The sequence below is a fragment of the Botrytis sinoallii genome, assembly GCF_014898435.1.
Source record: "Botrytis sinoallii strain Bc 23 chromosome Unknown BSIN_006, whole genome shotgun sequence".
NCBI classification, from domain to species: Eukaryota; Fungi; Ascomycota; class Leotiomycetes; order Helotiales; family Sclerotiniaceae; genus Botrytis; species Botrytis sinoallii.
This window is the reverse complement of record NW_024066033.1, coordinates 2,204,329-2,222,767: the sequence shown is the minus strand read 5'-3', so window position 1 is coordinate 2,222,767 and position 18,439 is coordinate 2,204,329. Positions and strand designations below refer to the sequence as shown.

The window sequence follows — 18,439 nt, the reverse complement described above, 5'->3', positions numbered from 1 at the left end:
TCAAGCTTCTTAAAATATTAATATTTTAATAACCAATTATTATTTTCTTGAATAAAAGATCTTAAAAAATAATTAAAATCTAGATTTTCTATTGATCTAATTTTTATAAAATAGTTTTATCATTTTCTAAAAAAAAAAGGAAATTGTCACGATTTTCGTTACAAAAAAACTATTTTTATAATAACAACTTTATAAATTCGAATTTCCTAAAAACTAATTAGATTTTTGAGATTCTTATATATTCAAGTATTTTGTATCAAATTTTCAGAAAATTATATCCATAAATAAAGAAAGTGCACGGTTACGCACAGACGAATTTTGTATGTAAAATAAGTAACCCATTTACTGATATGAACCACTCACTGATAAAACACGTTATATATATTTAAAGATTATCATTATTATATAATTCAAAAATAAAATTAAATATTATAAATTCATTATTTTATTAATAATTAATTCTTATAAATTTTCTTCTTAAAAACTATCAATATTTAACATTAATATAATATCAGAATTTTAAAAAAAAAAGTTTAATTTTTTCAATTACTTTATATTATTATATAAAAAATTTCATAATTTCCTTTAATAAAACTTATATTTTTAATTTTATTATAAGATATATTAATAAGTAAATAGTTTCTTATATAAAAATTCAATATCTTATTTATTAATATTATTATTATAAACTTTTAGAATTTCAGATTTTTATTTCAAAACGTTATATTAATTTACTCAAATTATCTTAATTCTGAATTTCAAATAATTTAATTGCTTTTTTAATTTTTAATTCAATTTAATATAATATTTTATATGAATAATAAGAGTGTGCATATAGTAGGGCCGTGCACATAGTAGGGATATCGGTTACAACCCTAGAAAGCGGTGAAGATCACTCGCTCTGAAATCTTTTATACTCGATGATTTCTATACCTGACCTCACTACACAGTAGAGATTTTTTTGGTTTCTTCCACGATCGGTACGACCGAACTCGGTGTGAATTCAGACTCTAATTTCTCTCGTGAGAGATGGGAAGATGCGTTTGCCATGTGGAAGCCAACACATCCATTTAGCCTCGTAGGCTCATGAATGATAGTTTCATTCTATGAAGGCTCATAGCTGCTAAAGATCTCCAAGTGAAGATCATTCTTCCCCTCTATGTGGTAGGGTTGCTTCGCGTCTACCATATTTGGCAAGCTTTTACTAAACAGGCACCTTCTCCAGCGAATCCTTGCAATGATCTGGTTCCTGATTTGCATTCTGTCAATGTGGCGCAACCTTTAAACGGTTGACACCAATCACGTTGCGTATAAAAACAACCACGCTGCAGAGTATCTGCAGGATATATATTGATTCTTGCGCAACTGCGCCCCGGAACCGATAGATGGAAGTTTGCTATTTCGAAAATTGGTTCTAGAAAGAAGCTAGAACTGGATACAAGTACAAGTGAAGCATTCCCGAGTAATCTATGTTTATTCCTTTATTCCTGATTTTCGACCATGCAATTCCTTTCAGTCCTTCGTTAACACAATTTGAATGTCATCATCAAATCGCCAAAATGGTGTACCAAATTAGACCCTTGCATATATCAAGTGAGGCGCCAGAAGTTGTTCCCGAGGAACAATCTCCATACCTATTAACCTCGCCCGATAAATATTTCGTTCGTTCATACTCCGTGAGAAGAGCATCAAATCATCTAATATCACCACTAAGTAAACAATGTGATAATATTCCACTCCAAGAAGTCTCATTTCCACCACCAAAAAGAGCATACGATCTTGCGCGTTATTTACCTCCACCAAAACAAAAGAAAAAATTCGGGCTGGTACCAATTGTTTTCATAGCTGTGGTGTCTTTCCTAATCGGAGGAGGTATTGGCGGTGGTATTGGAGGTTGGGTTGGGAAGCATAACAATCCCTCGAGGTATTTCTGCATGCGACAATAAAAAGGGACAAGACTGATTATAAGTGTTTCCAGCAAGACCTCCAAGTGCGAATCAACGGGAACACTTTCAGGATGTGCCCCAACAGTCACGGAATTTGTAGACTCGGCTGGATGCCCCAACGTCAACAATACTACCTATACAACACCTGTACCTAGTATAGAGTTTCGTATAGCTTGTGCTATCGATTTAACTTCTTCACCAGGAGAAGATATCGAATTAAACAACGTCACAACCCCGACTCTGAATAATTGTTTGCAATCGTGCGCACAATATAATAATGGACAATGCTTGGCAGCTACTTGGATACAATTTTCTCCAAATCACCCAGAGATGAACTCGAAGTGTTTCTTCAAAGCGAATTCAGGAGTTCGTATACCCATGAACTCTACGGGCACGATAGCCACGAGTGGGTTCCGGATTTCCTGACACGAGCTCGATACAGAATACCAATTCTTGAAATGCCAAATATATTTTAACTTGATGCCTCGAGGTACTGGAACAGCGTGGTTCGCTCACTTGATATCAATGGTTTTTGCATGGTCATGGCGTTTCAAGATGGTGCATTATTCTTACGTTCTTTAGAACCGGATTGCAGCAGAATGATTGGAGTATTTGAAAATTTGTACATTCGCTCACGAGATATGAAAAAGATGATGGAGAATTTGCTTTGCTTGCAGGCAGCTTAATTTTTAATTACTGTTTTTACTGTTCTTTTGTTATAATCACGTTGGAGCCAACATTGGCAGCTTGCGGGCGAGGTGTAATTACAAGTTCACCAGTTTCTTCTTAAATCAAGGAGTTCGTGGATATGGGATCAGATGCGAGGAGATGTTGCAAATCTAAATACAAAGTGGTAACCACCGATCGCGTTAGCAATGAATCGTTTCAAAGGAAGTTCTGTCACATTAGAATTGCTCGCAGCGCCGCTGTTCTGCTTGTGAGGAGTTGGCTATCATGCCTGTTTATTTCTTCCTCAAAGCTAAGTGTCTGAAGAATTGTCAAAGTCAATTCATCCAAGGACATGACTTGGCTTACCTCGAAAGGCACTGGCGCAATGCAAAAGACAAACCAGAAGGCTATTTCTTGAGTATTCTTTGTACTTAAAGGTTGCTTTGATTTGATTTTTGCAGAGGAAATCCTCATATAAACGGACATAGCTTGCATTCTAACATACAATTAGATGGGGCTCGGTAGTGGTGATGAGGTCAAATGGGCTTAGCGTAGTTATTTACCCCCTCTTTCCCAAAATAGTTAGACCCAGGTCTGATCGCGTCGCGTGGTACTTCACATTTATTCTTCCTCTTTACAACATATCAGAAAGTCGCAACCCACGATTACCCATTCCTAGTTATATCTCATGGCTGGTAGTGATTCTCACACTTCTATACACAATTGCCTTTATTTACCTACCGACATATCCTAATTGAGTTATGTTTGTGCAATAGATGTTGAGCCTTCGAGGGATCTGAGTAAATCACGTCAATTATTCAAGATCTCTGAAGACATTCCAATTCATTGCTGTCGATAGTTTGGGCGTATCAATCGAGAGTTTTTTGTTCACAGAATATGCAAGTTTGTTATTGTTTCGGTTGTTCTATCCACCATTCTTACTACGCGCGTTGAGCTTTACTCTTTCCTTTCACTCCGTTCTGTTCATTTTTTGCTAATAGTGCTCAATCTCGTGCGTGCTCGCATTACAAGAAGATCTCTCATATGGTCATACTAGATTACTTCCATTTTCATATGCACCTCAAGCCAAGACTTGGACATCTTACCAACTCATCTCTACCACCTACCTTTCTACTTGTGCCTCTCTCGACCGAACAACCTCTAATCTGAGCTCTCGGAATCTTGATAAAGGATATTCGCCGGCAGCTAAGAAATTACTGTTACCTGCAACTTCTGCGATATCATTATAATGACGGTTAATCAACTTACATGCCCCATAAGACTGAAGCAATGTCACTGGGTCTGTACAGTCTATACTTGGGGAAGCAGTCGTTTTGACATGGATTATTATGAAATGAAGACATACGAAACTCTGTCGGCGGATGATAGTCATAGTCGGCTGGTCCTGTTAGCATTTTTAAAATGATCCTCCATGTTTCCATGAGAAGCCTTGCTAAGGAAGATGGAATCTACACTGCGTCATCAGAAATCATTATCTTCTTCTCTTCGTCCGAAATTGATCTCAAGTCTCATGGCTACCGAAAAGCTTTGAGCCCGACGATTATCCTACTCTAGTATCAATATTGTTTTTCAAGTACTCCATACAAGTGTGACTAGTAGATCTGTACTTGCGGATTATGACAACTCACCGGCTCATATCATCCATTGTATAATATCTCGCGAACGCCGACTTTAGCCATTGTAGTTCATCCTCGGCCGATACAGATTTCCAGAGCTGTTCGCAGCTACCGAACCTTCTCAATGCTTTCAATGCCATACGAATCAAAGTGTCAACATTTAAACGACTACTCTCAGTGAGTATGAATCTTGACATCGTTGTTGTTTTACGACATCGACTGCTTTATCAATCCGTCTATAGTTTGCATGCCAATTTTATGGGTGTGGTATCGGTAATATATCTACCATGCTTATATTGGGCATGATTACTGATAAACACGATTTGTACAGGCGTACCGTTCCGTCGCGAAGTAAGGTAAGCGCTTGCCAAACATATTCCTTATTCTTATAAGCCTCCTGGATATCTTCAACAAGGCTCATTATCTCTCCAATCAGTATCAAAGATTGACATCGGAATCGGTAGCTTGACAACGTGTGTAACTTTTAACCGCTTCCATTGCCTGCGAGTGGATATTATGAGGTATCTTTTATCTCCTTATGGTATTCTTCGCAATTGTCTCAAGACATTAAAATCACAATAATTCAGTACTATGCATAATTTGCAATTTCCTTCTTTTACATGTTATTTAAATCGGCTTGGGTGCTGCTCGCAAAATTGATGTTTTATACCACTGATATTGGATTTGCCTGTCCGCCCACCAACCCCGACAGACTCTGTGCCGTTCTTACTCATGTAAATTTACCTCGTCCTCTTATAGCTCGGCTTTAATCGAAAAAATAGCTTCCCGGAGCCCGGCTCATTTCTCCTGAAGCTAACGGGCGCTCCGCGAAGTCCCTCTCCTTGCTCTTTACATGGGGGAGAAGGAAGCTGAGGGATGGCTTCAGGGTTGCAATCCAACACCACGTGTTTAATGTGCTTATTTCATATGCTTTTTTCAGGGCACATTCTATCACTAGAATCTTCTATATTCCTAGAATTGATCTCCCCGAGAATTTCTACGACAAAAGTATCTAAGAGGTTGTTAAGATCCAATCTTCTTGTTATTTCCCAACGAGTCGCACAAATTACGCAGTACAATATATGGATATTAACATATACTTCACGCTTGTACACGAATTCAAATTAATTATTGCATCATTCTTCGAATTTAAAAGGCGTCACCGAAATTCGTCTGATGTCAATTAATCTTCCAGACTTTCGTTCAGCGTATGTTTCCTTTTAAGGTACCATTAGAATTCCTTTCCAATTGCCCCTGCATCAATTACTTATTCTTCTACTAGTACCACAGGATTATACGATCTAGATGGTTGAAAAAATTCCATCATCCCATCTAGAAAGCGCCATGCATAGAATGGTTTGTTTCATCGCGAACGAAATCCTTTGCCAATAACCAATTAATGGCATCTGCTTAATACTTCTTAGTCATTCGTACTATGTTATCCAGTGGCACAAGAGACACTTTTGTTTGCCAAGAAGCTTTTAGCCGGATCATAATGTGATTGGAGTTCCTGAATTACTAAATTGGGCTGCACAACCATTGGAATATGGAAAATATCCCCTTGAAACATTTATACTCCAAAATCCTATCAGATCTCTATTTGTTCCTCAATTTTAAAGTTCTTGACTCGGCGAATTCAAAGCTTAGACTCGGATCCTTTCGACCCACAGCCAAGGATGTGATATGAGTAGAGCCCTAATGAAGGCGGCTAAACATCAATATCCCCTACGAATGAATGGTTTCCGCGCGTTTGTAAGGAGGTTTTTTTTTTCTTGGGGCTGCCTGCCTAGAGGTTCAATTTAATCAATCTCAAATCAGCCCTGGCCCACTCTCCCCGCGTCCAAAAATGCGGGTGACATAAATTAAGGAGATCGACATGGCCCACAGCGAGTGTCTACATTGCATTTCACATCATATATATTAAGACTACTCTCCTTCGAAGTTTGTACCACATCATCTTTTCTGACGATATAGTCTACTTTCTTTTCTCTAGTCGCTCTCTACTTCTACATTCAATCCTTCCAATTTTTTCGATCTCTACGATCTCGTCAATCCTTACCAGAGTCTGGACACTCTTTGATTTTAGATACATACATTCATACATTCATTTACAAATTTACTTCTTCCTTCCAAACTCGCAAAAATGGTTCTCGCGACTTCTATTCTTCTTCCTCTTTACCTTTACCCTACTCAAGGTGCTTGGACCTGGGCCACCAATGCCATTGCAGCTTACCCCTCTCTTGCATTCACCATCATTGTCAATCCGGAATCTGGACCAGGAGCTCTCAATGACTACCCAGAAGATGAATATATCTCTGGTATCACCAATTTGACAAAGTATGACAATGTCAAACTTTTGGGATATGTGGATACCCAATACATGGCCAAGAGTACTGCTGCCGTTGACCAAGAAGTCGAGACTTGTGAGTAAAACCTTCCTAAAAACAGACGATCTAAGAAAATGTTAATAAAAAATAGACAAACACTGGTCTACCTACACCAAAGGAAACATCGCCGTCGATGGAATTTTCTTCGACGACGCAGTCAACGAATGGACATCCGACTCTTCCAGCTACATGACCACCATCGCAGACAACGCTCACGCTCTAAACCTCACCGTCCACCTCAACCCCGGTACTATCGCTGACTCGGAATTCTTCAACATCGCCGACAAAGTTGTTATGATTGAAGATGACTACTCCGCCTATTCCTCCAAGAAAGGCAATTCGTTGAAAAAAATTGCAAGTACTAAACAAGAGCAAAGTTCGGTCATTATTTACGATTTTAGTGGTTCTCAATCTCAACAGACTAATACCGTTAACTCGATTGTTGCTTCTGGGGTTGCGGAGGTGTATATTACGACGGTGGAATATACAAGTCAGAGTAAGATGTGGACTCAATTCGTAGCTGCGGTCAACAGTGCAGTGGGGAATTAGAGTATTAGTTTGGAAGGTCGGTTATGGGGCTCAGTGGGGCGGTCGGGGACCGAAGAGAGAGGGAGACAACGTCGAGCTGGTGAATTGACGGAAAGTTGTATTTGGATGCTGTGGAAATCCTTCTATTCTTGTTTTTACTTTTTGGTGGGAGTGTAGATTCTTGGAAGCAGGTGTTAGGAAAATCCACATACATGTTTATGTGATGGAAAATGAAAATAGCATGATCAAGTGCGGAATTGGCGACTTCTTTTCCGCGTATGATTGTTTTCACTGAAACTACTTGCAGTTCTTCGATTTCATGAATGTGCCCAAAGTCTTTCCATAAAGGGTTCCCTCTCCAGATTCTAGCTATACTGCAAATCCTCAGTCATATAAAAGTCTTTGATATTGCGAAGTGCAATATCAGTATCTCCACAGACTCCAATAAATGAAATAAGTCAAACATTCCAACAACTCCTCCAAATTAAACCACACCTTTCTATATCCGTTATATCTTTATTGTTTCAATCACTACAACTGATCTTTATTCATTCCTACCACTATCTCCAAGATTGAATCACAAGAAAATAGCAAAACACCAACAGTTTGAAACTCCCACCAGCGACAGAATTTGACAACGAATATCCAACTTTTCAGACGAGAATCTCTAAGTTCCTGTCCTATTACAACTCCTTCAAAATAAATCCATGAGCAAACACACAAAAAGAAAGCACATAAACCAAGTTTAATATCAATATCAATCTCCAAATATCATCTATATATGTACAAAAATCAAATCCACACACTCGATATATCAAGAAGAAGAAAAGCCGGAGCTATATTACTCCCATATAGCACTCATACAAGAAAACATCCGCAAATTTCTGGTTTCAAAGGATAGAATATATACACCGTTCCAAAATCCCATATCACCTTATCAAACCATTCCATCATCATTATCTCCAACCTAATCGCTCCTCAAGATCAAATACCCCCCTCTCTCCTCTGAAAAGGCTTTTATATCCATACTACCGAAAAGTCATCTTGAATTTTGATCCTTCAAGCACATAAAAATTCAACAAAATACAACTTTCAATTTCGGATACCCTGATTCTTCTCTTCTATCAGTATCTAGTCCTACAATAATCCGAATATCTTCATATACATCTCATTTCATATACTCTTTGCGATTCAAAATCTCAATAGTACACAAGATAATCTCCATGCTCCAATCTTGTTGAATCCAACAATATGACATACTTTCCCCAAAGTTCATGACTATCGATAAAAGTCAAATAGTAATCATGTCTCACAAACACACATTTTATTCTAGATGGAAAGTTTTTATATATTATCTATCTAGAGATTTTATATGATTTCAATATGTTTCTCATAACGCCATTACGATAAAGGGCTGAAATAGTAAATTTTGATTTTTCCTTTGCATTAATAATTTAAACTTCGATGCGCTCGGTGCTTGATGAGTTCTTATGTACTAGATAGATATGTATGTGCTAACCGGATGCACGTAGCCTAACGGTTTTGAATAGCGTACAATATACGTTTCTCGTCGGGAATATAAGGGTTAGCGGGAAAGATACTTTTCCCCACGAGGCACTAGTTGACCGACCGTTAGAGTTGGAGTCGGTACTGATTTTAATATTCGTTTTTAGATTATGTGGTGATGGTGAAACATATTGGATTCATCACATGATTTGTCAGATTTGAAACCGTGGACGACCCGTCTGGGGAGATGGTGTGAAACATATTATTCATAGATATGGCGATCGAGATTTGAATGACTAGCTAGCGTGGGAGATGAATTCTAACTTATCTACCTATCTACCTATCTATTTGATGATCAATAACTCGATGGAAATACCAGATTTCCGTACTAGTTATTTGAGTCATATTAACGAACGATGCTTTTCTTATGAACAGTCAGTCATTAATGATTATGATTTTTCCCACCTCACCGCCTCCCCCCAAACAAAAATCTCAAGTAAAACTTGGACCTGCGGATATGGCAGCGTTGAATTGTGTCCAGAGATCACTCTGGCTAATATAATCATTGGTGGTGATGTATAGCGAATTAATACCCATTTTCAAGATTTCCTTCACAAGAGTCGATTGATCGCTTGCCGAGCCGGTAAAATGATGAAACATAACTGAAGATTTGGAACGTTGGTTTAGGGGAACTAATTTTATAATTGCGTTAGTGGATTACTTACCGATCGAGTAACAACTCACCACTTTAAAGTTCGGGAAGGAAAATATCGAAAGTAAAAGAGAATGAAAACTCACTAGATTCAATACTCGGTAATGCTTTCGAAGCATTGTATGTTTCTTCAATCATTAATATATTGTCTGCGAGTGCGAAAAATGAAAGATCGGCAATCACGCCCGGATTGAATGTTACGGTGAGATTGGCTTGATGGGCGGAGGTAGCAATGGTGCTCATGAATTGAGAGGTGCTGGCGTTCCAGTTGGAGACGCAGTCGTCGAAGAAGATGCCGTGCATGTGGATATCTTTTGAGGGGTTGGCTTGCCAGTGGTTGTCTAGTGGACAGAAAAAGATGTTAGTGTGTGTCTAAGTTTGATTCTGTGGATGTGAATGACAGAGGAGATGGAGAAATTGGAAGACTCGAGATTCGAGATTCAAGACTCAAGATCTAGAATTAAGAAAGGGGAAGAGATGAGAAGAGAGGAAAGATGCATACAAGTATCCACCTCGGCAACGATATCCTCAACAGATCGATGCATATACGCCGTATCTACATATCCCAATAACTGTACGTTATCAAATGCATTCAGGGAGGCGATAGCATCGATATAGCTGGGATCGGGGAAAGAATTGTAGGTGCCGGGTCCGGAGGATGGGTTGATGACGAGAGTATAGGTTATGGAGGGGTAGAGGGGGATAGTGGTTAAGAGCCAGTTCCAGGCGAGGGGTAGAGGATAGATGTAAAGGGGGAGGAGGACGGAGATGGGGTGGCGCATATTTGGGGTGGCGAGTGATTTTTAGGAAGTGGTGTTTGCTTTGAGATACTGATAAAACGGAAATTCAAATGTCTGTTTAGATAGATGTCATGTATTGATTTGTGAACTTATATACTCGAAGAAGTAAACCAGAAATCTAAAGTCATGAATATCAATCAAAGACAGTCCAGTCACCTATCTACTAATCTTATTCATCTTAAATATCTACTTACCTGGGTAAGTAAGTAATATTGATTCACTATATATCCGAATCATCATTTTCTAAGTTCTCATTCATTACCCAACGAGACAAATTTAATAGTAGGGCATGGTATGGTATAGGATTGGGAGTTCTATACTCAAATACATCCACATCACAAACCTATACCATAACATATCCCATTCTATCCTATCCCATCCTATCCCATCCCATCCTATCCCATCCCATCCTATCTTATCCCATCCTATCCTATCCCATCCTAACCTATCCCATCCTATCCCATCCCATCCAAACCAAACCACTACTATCAAACCTAATCCATTCACAAATCCCAATACAAATCCCAATACAACTAACTAAGTAATAACTACCCAACCAACCAATCAACTATAATAAACTTTCCAAGTTTAATTCCACAATCAATCCGGAGATGAAAGTACCGGTATATACCTACCTACTGAATGTTCAATATCAATTGATTAATCGAATGATTAATTTATTATATGATACGATTTATCAACATAAGACAGATAGATATCTAGATAGATACCTATTGATAAACAAATCAGTAAAAAGAAGCACTCACATCGATAAACAAACAAACAAATAAATTAATAAATTATCATCAAATATTTAAAAGATATACAAGAATCTATGATTAAAAAGTAAGTAAGTATCTAGGTATCTAATCCAATGCAATCCCATCCAATCCATCCAATCCATTCCATCCCATCAATCAAAAGTCATATATACATACATACTCATACCACCCGATAAAAAATCCAATTCCAAGTCCAAGTCCAATTCCCATTCCCGCTCCCAAACACCTTGCTTGCTAAGGTACTGACTGATAAAGACAATGATGGATATAAATAAACAAAAACAGAAACAAAAACAGAAACAAAAGCAAAAAGAAAAACACAAAGTAAAAATAACAATGACTGTAACAATGACAATGACGAAAAATGAATGACCTGGCCTAGATATCCTATCTTATCCTATCCTATCCTATCCTGTTCCTTCCCTTACTACCATGGTATTTTAGAGGTATATATATCATAATATACCAGAAATCCTACCTTTGCCTAACCGCTGGATATCAATCCCTACCCTCCCCCCCCCTTCCCTCCCATCCCATCCCCGAAACGATAAAAAACAAAAACAAACAAGAGTAAACTATACAAAAGAAAGAGAAATGTATCATCAAAGAATGAAAAACCCATGCCACTAAATCCCCTCACATCCTCTCACAACCTCGACCAAACTTCTCAAAACCCATCCTTCCACTTCCTTTGCATTTCCATCCACATCCACACTTCCCTGCATACCCTTCAACAATTTGCCTATGCAATTCTTGAGATTGTATTCGATCTTCTTGTTTTGCGCGGCTCCTCCTCCCAGATTTCCATTGCGACGAATGGATGTTGAGGCGGAGAGACCGAGGGTGGAAGCTGCTTTGGCGGGGATACCAACGAGAGAAGTGTTATTGTATGTGTAAGATGAGAAGGTAGTATTGTGGAAAGAGGATTTGCGGAGACTGTGGGAAGCGGAGTGAGAATGTTTGATAGTGGTGGTACGGGCGAGAGGAGTACTGGATGGAGGAGTAGAAGAGGAGGGAAGCGATTGTAGGAAGATATAAGCGAGGATATGGGCGTAGAGAGCGGAGCGGAGGAAATCGGAAGAGACGGGGAAGATAGCGTGAAGAGGTTGGAGATTGGCGGCTGCGAGTTGGTAGGCAAAGGTGGGGAGGATGGGGGAGGGGCCTGCGCTGGTGGTGCTGGGTGTATTTGCGGGTGCGAGGGAGGAGAAGGAGAAATCGGGACTGAAGGGTGGAGTGACGGGTGGGGTGGTGGGAATGGAAAAGTTGAAGGATTTGGTCTCGGTTGGCGAGAGACAGATTGTTTGAGGACGATTGCGACGGTTGAGACCTTTTTGATGGGGAGGGATAAGTGTTGTGGTTGATGGTGCTGGTGGTGGTTGTTTTGATCGCTGAAATGATTTGAAAGACGCAGTTGATGTAGCTTTAAGGTGTGAACGAATGGATGATATACATGGAGTATCTGCTAATAACATTTTTGTAGGAAAGTTCGAAGTGCATTCTTCGATTGCGGCTACGATATCAAGTATCGTATCTGGAGAGGCAGGTGTTGGAGAAAGATCTGCTGGTGAACGAGAGATTTTTCGTTGACTAAAGTTAGAAAATTTGTTGGATTCTGGCTCGTCGGGTGAAGTTGGAGGACTGGACATGGCTAGATCATCCATTGGGCATGTCTCGATCGGAGAGCGAGAGGTTAATCTTTGAAGAGCAGATGAATCGGAATGTTTTAAGATTCCGACTGGTGTTGTTCTTTCTGGAATAGTAATGGACAAACTTTGAGTTTTTTTATGATTCACGTGAATAACTTGTGCTTTAGCTGGTGCAAGAGCTGTTGCGCATGCCTAGATAATGTTAGTATTCGTCAAGTTGATTGCAATGAATAACTTACGAAAAAGTCATCAGATTCATCATCTGAACTCTCACACATGCTACTTTCACTATCGTCGAGCCATTCTTCAATATCCAAAGTCGACAGTCTAGGAGCGGTCCGGCATTTGGTTTTGGAACCAGCAAACCACGAGGATTCAGATTGTTCAACTTCTTCAGCATCTTCATTTTCTTCGCCCAAACATTTGAAAGACAACTCTGAATCTGCTCGATGACGTCTTCTTGGGGAAATAGGTGATAATGTTGCACTTTGTGTTTCATGTGTGTCATGATTTGAATCATCCCAACCGCATCCTTTGCTTGAACTCGAATCACTCAATCCTTCATACGCATCGATGATACTAGATGTAGTACATTCGATCTCATCCCACCTAGTACAACTCTCTTGATAAAGAGGACTCCCGATCAACGGCGAACCATCTGTTGAAATAATGGGAGTGTCTCGATATTTCTCTGGTCGGATGGCTAAAAGCGATGTACCGTGTAATCTCCGTTGCGATATATTTTCCAGATCCGATAAGTCTCCCAAACGCTCTAGTTGTCCAAAAGTTGACCTCTTGGATGGTGTTGATACGGAGTGTGAATCTGAATCTTCCGAATCCTCTGAAAGTGGTGGAGTGGCCAGTCTGAGGGGTAACAGTCGTTTCATACCAGACACTGCTCTTTTAGATGTATGTGCAGATGAAGGTCTCAACAAAGCAGAAGTGGCATTTGCTTGCTTAAACATGGTGGTGTGCAAACTCGGGAGAGAAGCTCTCGTAGAAAGTGTTCGTGATTCCGTATATTCATTTTCATGGTGAGCAAAGGGTGGGCTGGAGGGTGCTTGATATGTTTTGCGCAGGACGTGTACCTTGGGCAGAATGGAAGAAGTAGATTTTTGGTAAGTATGGGTTTGTCTTTGACTGATGTTTTGAGTGGTTGATGAACCCATGGTGATGTTTTAAAAGGAGTGACTCTGATTGGTGTATGTATCACTCAATCAATTAAAAAGGTCTAAGGAGTGTGTATTGTATACAACAGTGTAGATTAAAAGATGATGATGAAAAACGATATCATATTATAGTCTGATGGCAATGCGATGAGATGATGGAAGTGTTTATATGATCTTCCTTTCTCCGGGGTAGAAATCATCGAAAAACAAAGCAAGGTAAATTATGTGGAACCTTATGACCTCCCCCTTGGGATGATTTGTACCGGGGATTGAAGATCATGGATCTTTGGATTTCCCTGTCGATGATTTTTTTGACATGCCGTGCATTTTGTATACCCAGGAACCAACAGGAGCCCGAGAATGAGGTAAAGCATGGCAAAAGTAAAAACAGACCACTTTGTTCTTTTTGGTGTTGACCCATGGATGTCGGTACAGACCTAGGTAAGAAATGGTAAATAATAGATGATAATAAATAAAAAATAATAAAAAATAGACGATCAATAATAAACGATAAACGATAAACAATAAACAATAAAAAATAAAAAATGAAAAATAAATAACAAATAATAAATGGCCTTTTTAGTATTTCCTACTAAATTTGTACCTGTCCTGTCCACCTACCCACCTACCCACTCACCCACCCATCTAGCCGTCGAGCCATCGCAACCACAACATTCAAATTCGTGGTCTGTGTTATGTACTGGGGTAAAAGTGGAATCATCTACTTATAAATGACCCGGCCATGGCTTTCGTCTCTCTAGGCGTCATTGTTTTTTTATAGACCAGGGGGCACCAAAGGAGAAGGGGTATACATACAAGGTTAATAAAGCTCAAGGGTTAAATCTCTAGGGTAAATCTCGAGGGTAAACTCCTAGGGTAAAGCTCTGGAACGAATGGATGGTGTGTGTTTGAATGAATGCTGGTGATAATCTTACAAGAGCTAAGGAAAGACCCGGTAGTTGAGACACAAATAACTTAGAGCGAATTAGGCAGAATGTAACGAAAGAGATCCAACATACATTCGTCAGAAGTATATCCTGCCTTTTGCTTTTTGGAGCCTCACTCGGGACATTGTAGATCATTCCACATGGGCGTGCATAAGGGGAGAAGTGCATGAATATGTGCCTGAGTATAAGGCGAATGAATGTGAGGGTAGGACAGGATTGCGGTTGGCTGAATGATGAGCTTCGAACGAAATTGAAAGGGGAGATCATACTTCCTTTTTTCATCTACTGCGTACACGTTGAATGAAGATGAGGTTGATTATGGGGGCAAGCCCCCAAACCCCCGTCCTCGCTGCGCTCGAGAATATCGGACGGAAAGTTTACCAAGATCGAGGAGATGAGGTCGAGCGCAACAAACTATGGGGGTTTGAGGATTCGCCCTATCCATAGTAGTATGTAATGGTATGTGATGGTATGTAATTGTATAGTGATATGTAATCGCGGTTGTGAATATAAATTGTTCGAATAAGCTTTTGCTTAGTAGAAACTAGGTTTGGTTCATGAAGGTTGTTTGTTCTTTCTACATACCTACGCACAGAACATTCATTCTGTGAACCTCCTCCCTTCCCCTATCCATGATCCCGTCTTGGTATATGTTTGATCGGGTCGGATGGTTTTGATGCTCCTTTCGGTCTGGGGAATCAAGATGGCTTCGATGAGATTGGGTCGTGGTATGATGACGGATGTTTCATGGATAATATGTAAAAGATGTGTGACTGGCCATGGGTGACAATGATGAAAAGAAGCAGAAGAAGTCTTTTGGAAGAAATAAGTGGAGAATCCTACCTAGGTGGATGCTCACTGCCCACCTGCTCACTGCCCAGGTAATTTCTTCGAGTGGATTCATTACACTTTCCAGCTGGTCATGTGTAATAAACGGATTTACAAGTTACCACCACTTGGGCCAGTATAGGACGCTGGCCACCCTTCAAAAAAGTTCAGCCTCACTAGTTGGCTCGTTTGTTCGTCTGTTCAATCTAATGATTACATTCAATCACATACATAGTGGGGATCCAATCACATATTCATCATATTCATCATATTCATCACGTACTAGCAACCAGCTGCTAGATACTAGCTACGACTCCGTGGATACCAGATACCAGATACCAGACACCGGACACCAGACACCAGACATCAGACACCAGACCACCAGCTACCAGCGACCAGCGACCAGCTTCTAGACATTACATTGATCAACAAAAGCTCCGTTCGTTTGACTTTTATAGCTCATTTAATCCTCAAGCCCTGCTATACTGCAATAGCCCTGTGGAAAAAGGTAAAGCCCGAAGCCGAAAGTGTAATGGATCCCCGATGATGATTCTATTGGTCATGACGCGAAAAATAAAGGACTAGATGGACTGGGTCTTCTCAATTAGTCCTCAATTTTATACCCAAGCTGTAACTTTTGGTCGGTGGGAACAAGGTATTCAAACTCAATTCGCTTCTGTTGCCCTATTCACGATAGCTGCGCCCTCTGGTTGCGGTGGAGCTGGGTGACTGGGTCCAACCATCAACTTACTTTACTGTCCTTTGCTATGTTGGGTTATAAAGTTGTCCGATGTACGAAAGCGACAAGTATCTGGAGAAAGAAGAAAGTACCTAGTATGCTTTGGTCAGTAATGAACGCATCGTGACAAGGGAATGAATAAATTAATGAATGTATAAATGGAATTAACGAGAGGATCTTAATGTCATTTTATTCTTATTCTGAAAGAAGAAATGCCAATAGAATGGATGATATTAAGAGGATAGCCCTCAACTCTCCTCCACCTCGAATAAATCACCAATGAGATGTAAAGATAGATTCTACCATGTTGAAAAGAATGGGCCAGCCAGCCAACCAGCCAAACAACCAGACAGCTAAGCTTTTGGTACCTAAAATCGAAAAAAGTCCCAAGAGGGCGATAATTGGCGCGAATGATTGGAGAAAGGGGGGAACAGAAAAAAGGAAAGGGCATTTCCGAGATCAAGAAAACGAGAAATGTCTCGATTCGGTACCTGGATGCTGATGAGTTCCTCCATGTTTGGTGTTTAGTGTTATCAAAGTACAGATGATATTTGGATCTCAGCTTTTTGAATCGCTTTACATCATACGGGTTGGCTTGTTTGCTTGTTTGCCTGTCTGCTTGCTTGATTAGTCGACGGCGACGACCTGACCCATCGTGCCATCATCGACTCATCACTTGCTAGACCACGAGGAGAGTAGTCTAATCGGGTTGAGTAACAAGGTCCATGATACCCATGAGATCCATAAGTTTCTCTGGGAGTAATAATTGACAGATCGTTTGACAGATCCAGACTAAGAAGTGAGACATCCAGGATGTGAAGAGGTGCTCATGCCTCATCCAATTATTCGGAAATGCCTTTCTTCCGTATTCGTTGCGCTACTTTTGACTCAAATGATGATATCCGCATTTGCCATTCACCGAGCATGGACGATGTTGATCGTTTTCCCAGAATCTGGTTGAACTTCGAAGTCTGGCTGAGCACGCCGGCGTCTCCAAGGTTGCATTGGAATATCCAGGGCGACCAGGGCGGCGACCAGGGCTAGAACTGGGTAACGCATCCAATGGAGTAGTTTCGGGGGCAGGTCACTGGAGTCACAGGAGTCAATGGAGTTCATTAAGATTGTCATTCTACCAGATAAAGTCACGATACGCGAAGAAAATGGCGAGTCGATCCATTCAATCCTTCATCCTATTGATCCCATGGGTTTGGTTCTGCTGCCTCAGATCTACTTCCTTTTCTCTCCTTCCTCCACCGTCAGCCTCGATGGGCATCACTTCATCCACACACCAATACCATGACCAATACCGTGCCCAATACATGACCCCATCCCATACGCAGATTGATTCATGATCTTCCTTCGTCCCCATGTTAACCAATCGACTGGGAATTCGGGATCGGAACTGACGTCGATGTAGTGGATATTGATATTGGTATTGATAATCAGGTATCGACATTGGCATTGTCATTGGCATTAAAATTAAATCCCGACAAAAAATTGAGGGAAACCTTCCCCCTTCCCCTTCCCTCCCCCTCCCCCTCCCCTCCTCCCCTTGCCCTTGAACGGATATCTCGTCCCCGATTCTATTTTAGGATTCATCAGGTTCTGCAGCCTCTTTTACCCTTTAGTAGCTTTCTGCAGCCTCCTGCAGCCTCCTGCAGCCTTCTCATGCTTCTCGTGCGTCTCTCGCCTCTGATTGGTTCAATACACATTTACCCCAGAAACATCAAATTTAATCTTCATTATGCAAATTTTCATTCTCATGCCTTTCTCCAGCAAATTCTAAAACATCTACGACACCACCACAGATCAAAGACGGTTCAATCCGTCCCATCTCTTCCCTTGTTGATTTGTCAATCAATTACAATCACTCACAAGCCCGCCAGGAACAGGAAGAGGAAAAACAAAAATCTACACATTTTGGCGCCCGTTCCGTTGAACTATACTGGTTGGCTGGCAACTGGCAATTGGCAACTGGCAACTGGTCACTGACTACTCGTACTGAATACTGAATACCGAATACTACCTATCGACTACTGCTTCCTGCACTTCACCCAAAAAGGCGTCGTTAAAAACAATCCGACAGGTTAATCCATTTGAATCTCCCCAGCTCATTCATCTTAAAACACGACGAATCTACGAG

At 40.4% G+C, this 18,439-nt stretch overlaps 6 protein-coding genes across 6 annotated transcripts; 3 read left to right on the top strand and 3 right to left on the bottom strand.

The window, feature by feature from the left end:
- Positions 1 to 1,559: 1,559 nt before the first annotated feature.
- Positions 1,560 to 3,219, top strand: EAF02_004417 (uncharacterized protein; the record flags this gene model as incomplete). The annotated part of the gene is made up of 2 exons (XM_038900465.1): positions 1,560 to 1,924; positions 1,979 to 3,219. 2 exons carry the CDS (start codon positions 1,560 to 1,562, stop codon positions 2,370 to 2,372), a joined length of 759 nt encoding a protein of 252 aa, XP_038760172.1. The 3' UTR covers positions 2,373 to 3,219.
- Positions 3,220 to 4,150: 931 nt separating this feature from the next.
- On the bottom strand, positions 4,151 to 4,449 carry EAF02_004416 (uncharacterized protein; the record flags this gene model as incomplete). Its single annotated transcript, XM_038900464.1, has 2 exons — positions 4,151 to 4,181; positions 4,265 to 4,449. The coding sequence occupies 2 exons, from the start codon at positions 4,447 to 4,449 to the stop codon at positions 4,151 to 4,153; spliced, it is 216 nt and encodes a 71-aa protein (XP_038760171.1).
- Positions 4,450 to 6,395: 1,946 nt separating this feature from the next.
- EAF02_004415 (uncharacterized protein) lies at positions 6,396 to 7,188 on the top strand (the record flags this gene model as incomplete). Its single annotated transcript, XM_038900463.1, has 2 exons — positions 6,396 to 6,675; positions 6,731 to 7,188. 2 exons carry the CDS (start codon positions 6,396 to 6,398, stop codon positions 7,186 to 7,188), a joined length of 738 nt encoding a protein of 245 aa, XP_038760170.1.
- A 1,977-nt stretch (positions 7,189 to 9,165) lies between these two features.
- Positions 9,166 to 10,167, bottom strand: EAF02_004414 (uncharacterized protein; the record flags this gene model as incomplete). The annotated part of the gene is made up of 3 exons (XM_038900462.1): positions 9,166 to 9,365; positions 9,472 to 9,726; positions 9,888 to 10,167. The coding sequence occupies 3 exons, from the start codon at positions 10,165 to 10,167 to the stop codon at positions 9,166 to 9,168; spliced, it is 735 nt and encodes a 244-aa protein (XP_038760169.1).
- A 1,348-nt stretch (positions 10,168 to 11,515) lies between these two features.
- EAF02_004413 (uncharacterized protein) lies at positions 11,516 to 14,361 on the bottom strand. Its single transcript, XM_038900461.1, has 2 exons — positions 12,853 to 14,361; positions 11,516 to 12,805 (listed from the first exon to the last, which is right to left on the bottom strand). The coding sequence occupies exons 1-2, from the start codon at positions 13,780 to 13,782 to the stop codon at positions 11,594 to 11,596; spliced, it is 2,142 nt and encodes a 713-aa protein (XP_038760168.1). The 5' UTR covers positions 13,783 to 14,361; the 3' UTR covers positions 11,516 to 11,593.
- A 2,787-nt stretch (positions 14,362 to 17,148) lies between these two features.
- Positions 17,149 to 17,340, top strand: EAF02_004412 (uncharacterized protein; the record flags this gene model as incomplete). Its single annotated transcript, XM_038900460.1, has 1 exon — positions 17,149 to 17,340. One exon carries the CDS (start codon positions 17,149 to 17,151, stop codon positions 17,338 to 17,340), a length of 192 nt encoding a protein of 63 aa, XP_038760167.1.
- Between the last annotated feature and the right edge of the window lie 1,099 nt (positions 17,341 to 18,439).

Bases quoted from the DNA above. Each gene is read 5' to 3' on its own strand.
- EAF02_004413 (XM_038900461.1), bottom strand. From the start codon at position 13,782: ATGGGTTCATCAACCACTCAAAACATCAGTCAAAGACAAACCCATACT. The intron at 12,806-12,852 runs GTAAGTTATTCA...AACATTATCTAG, and splicing joins ATGAATCTGATGACTTTTTC to GCATGCGCAACAGCTCTTGC.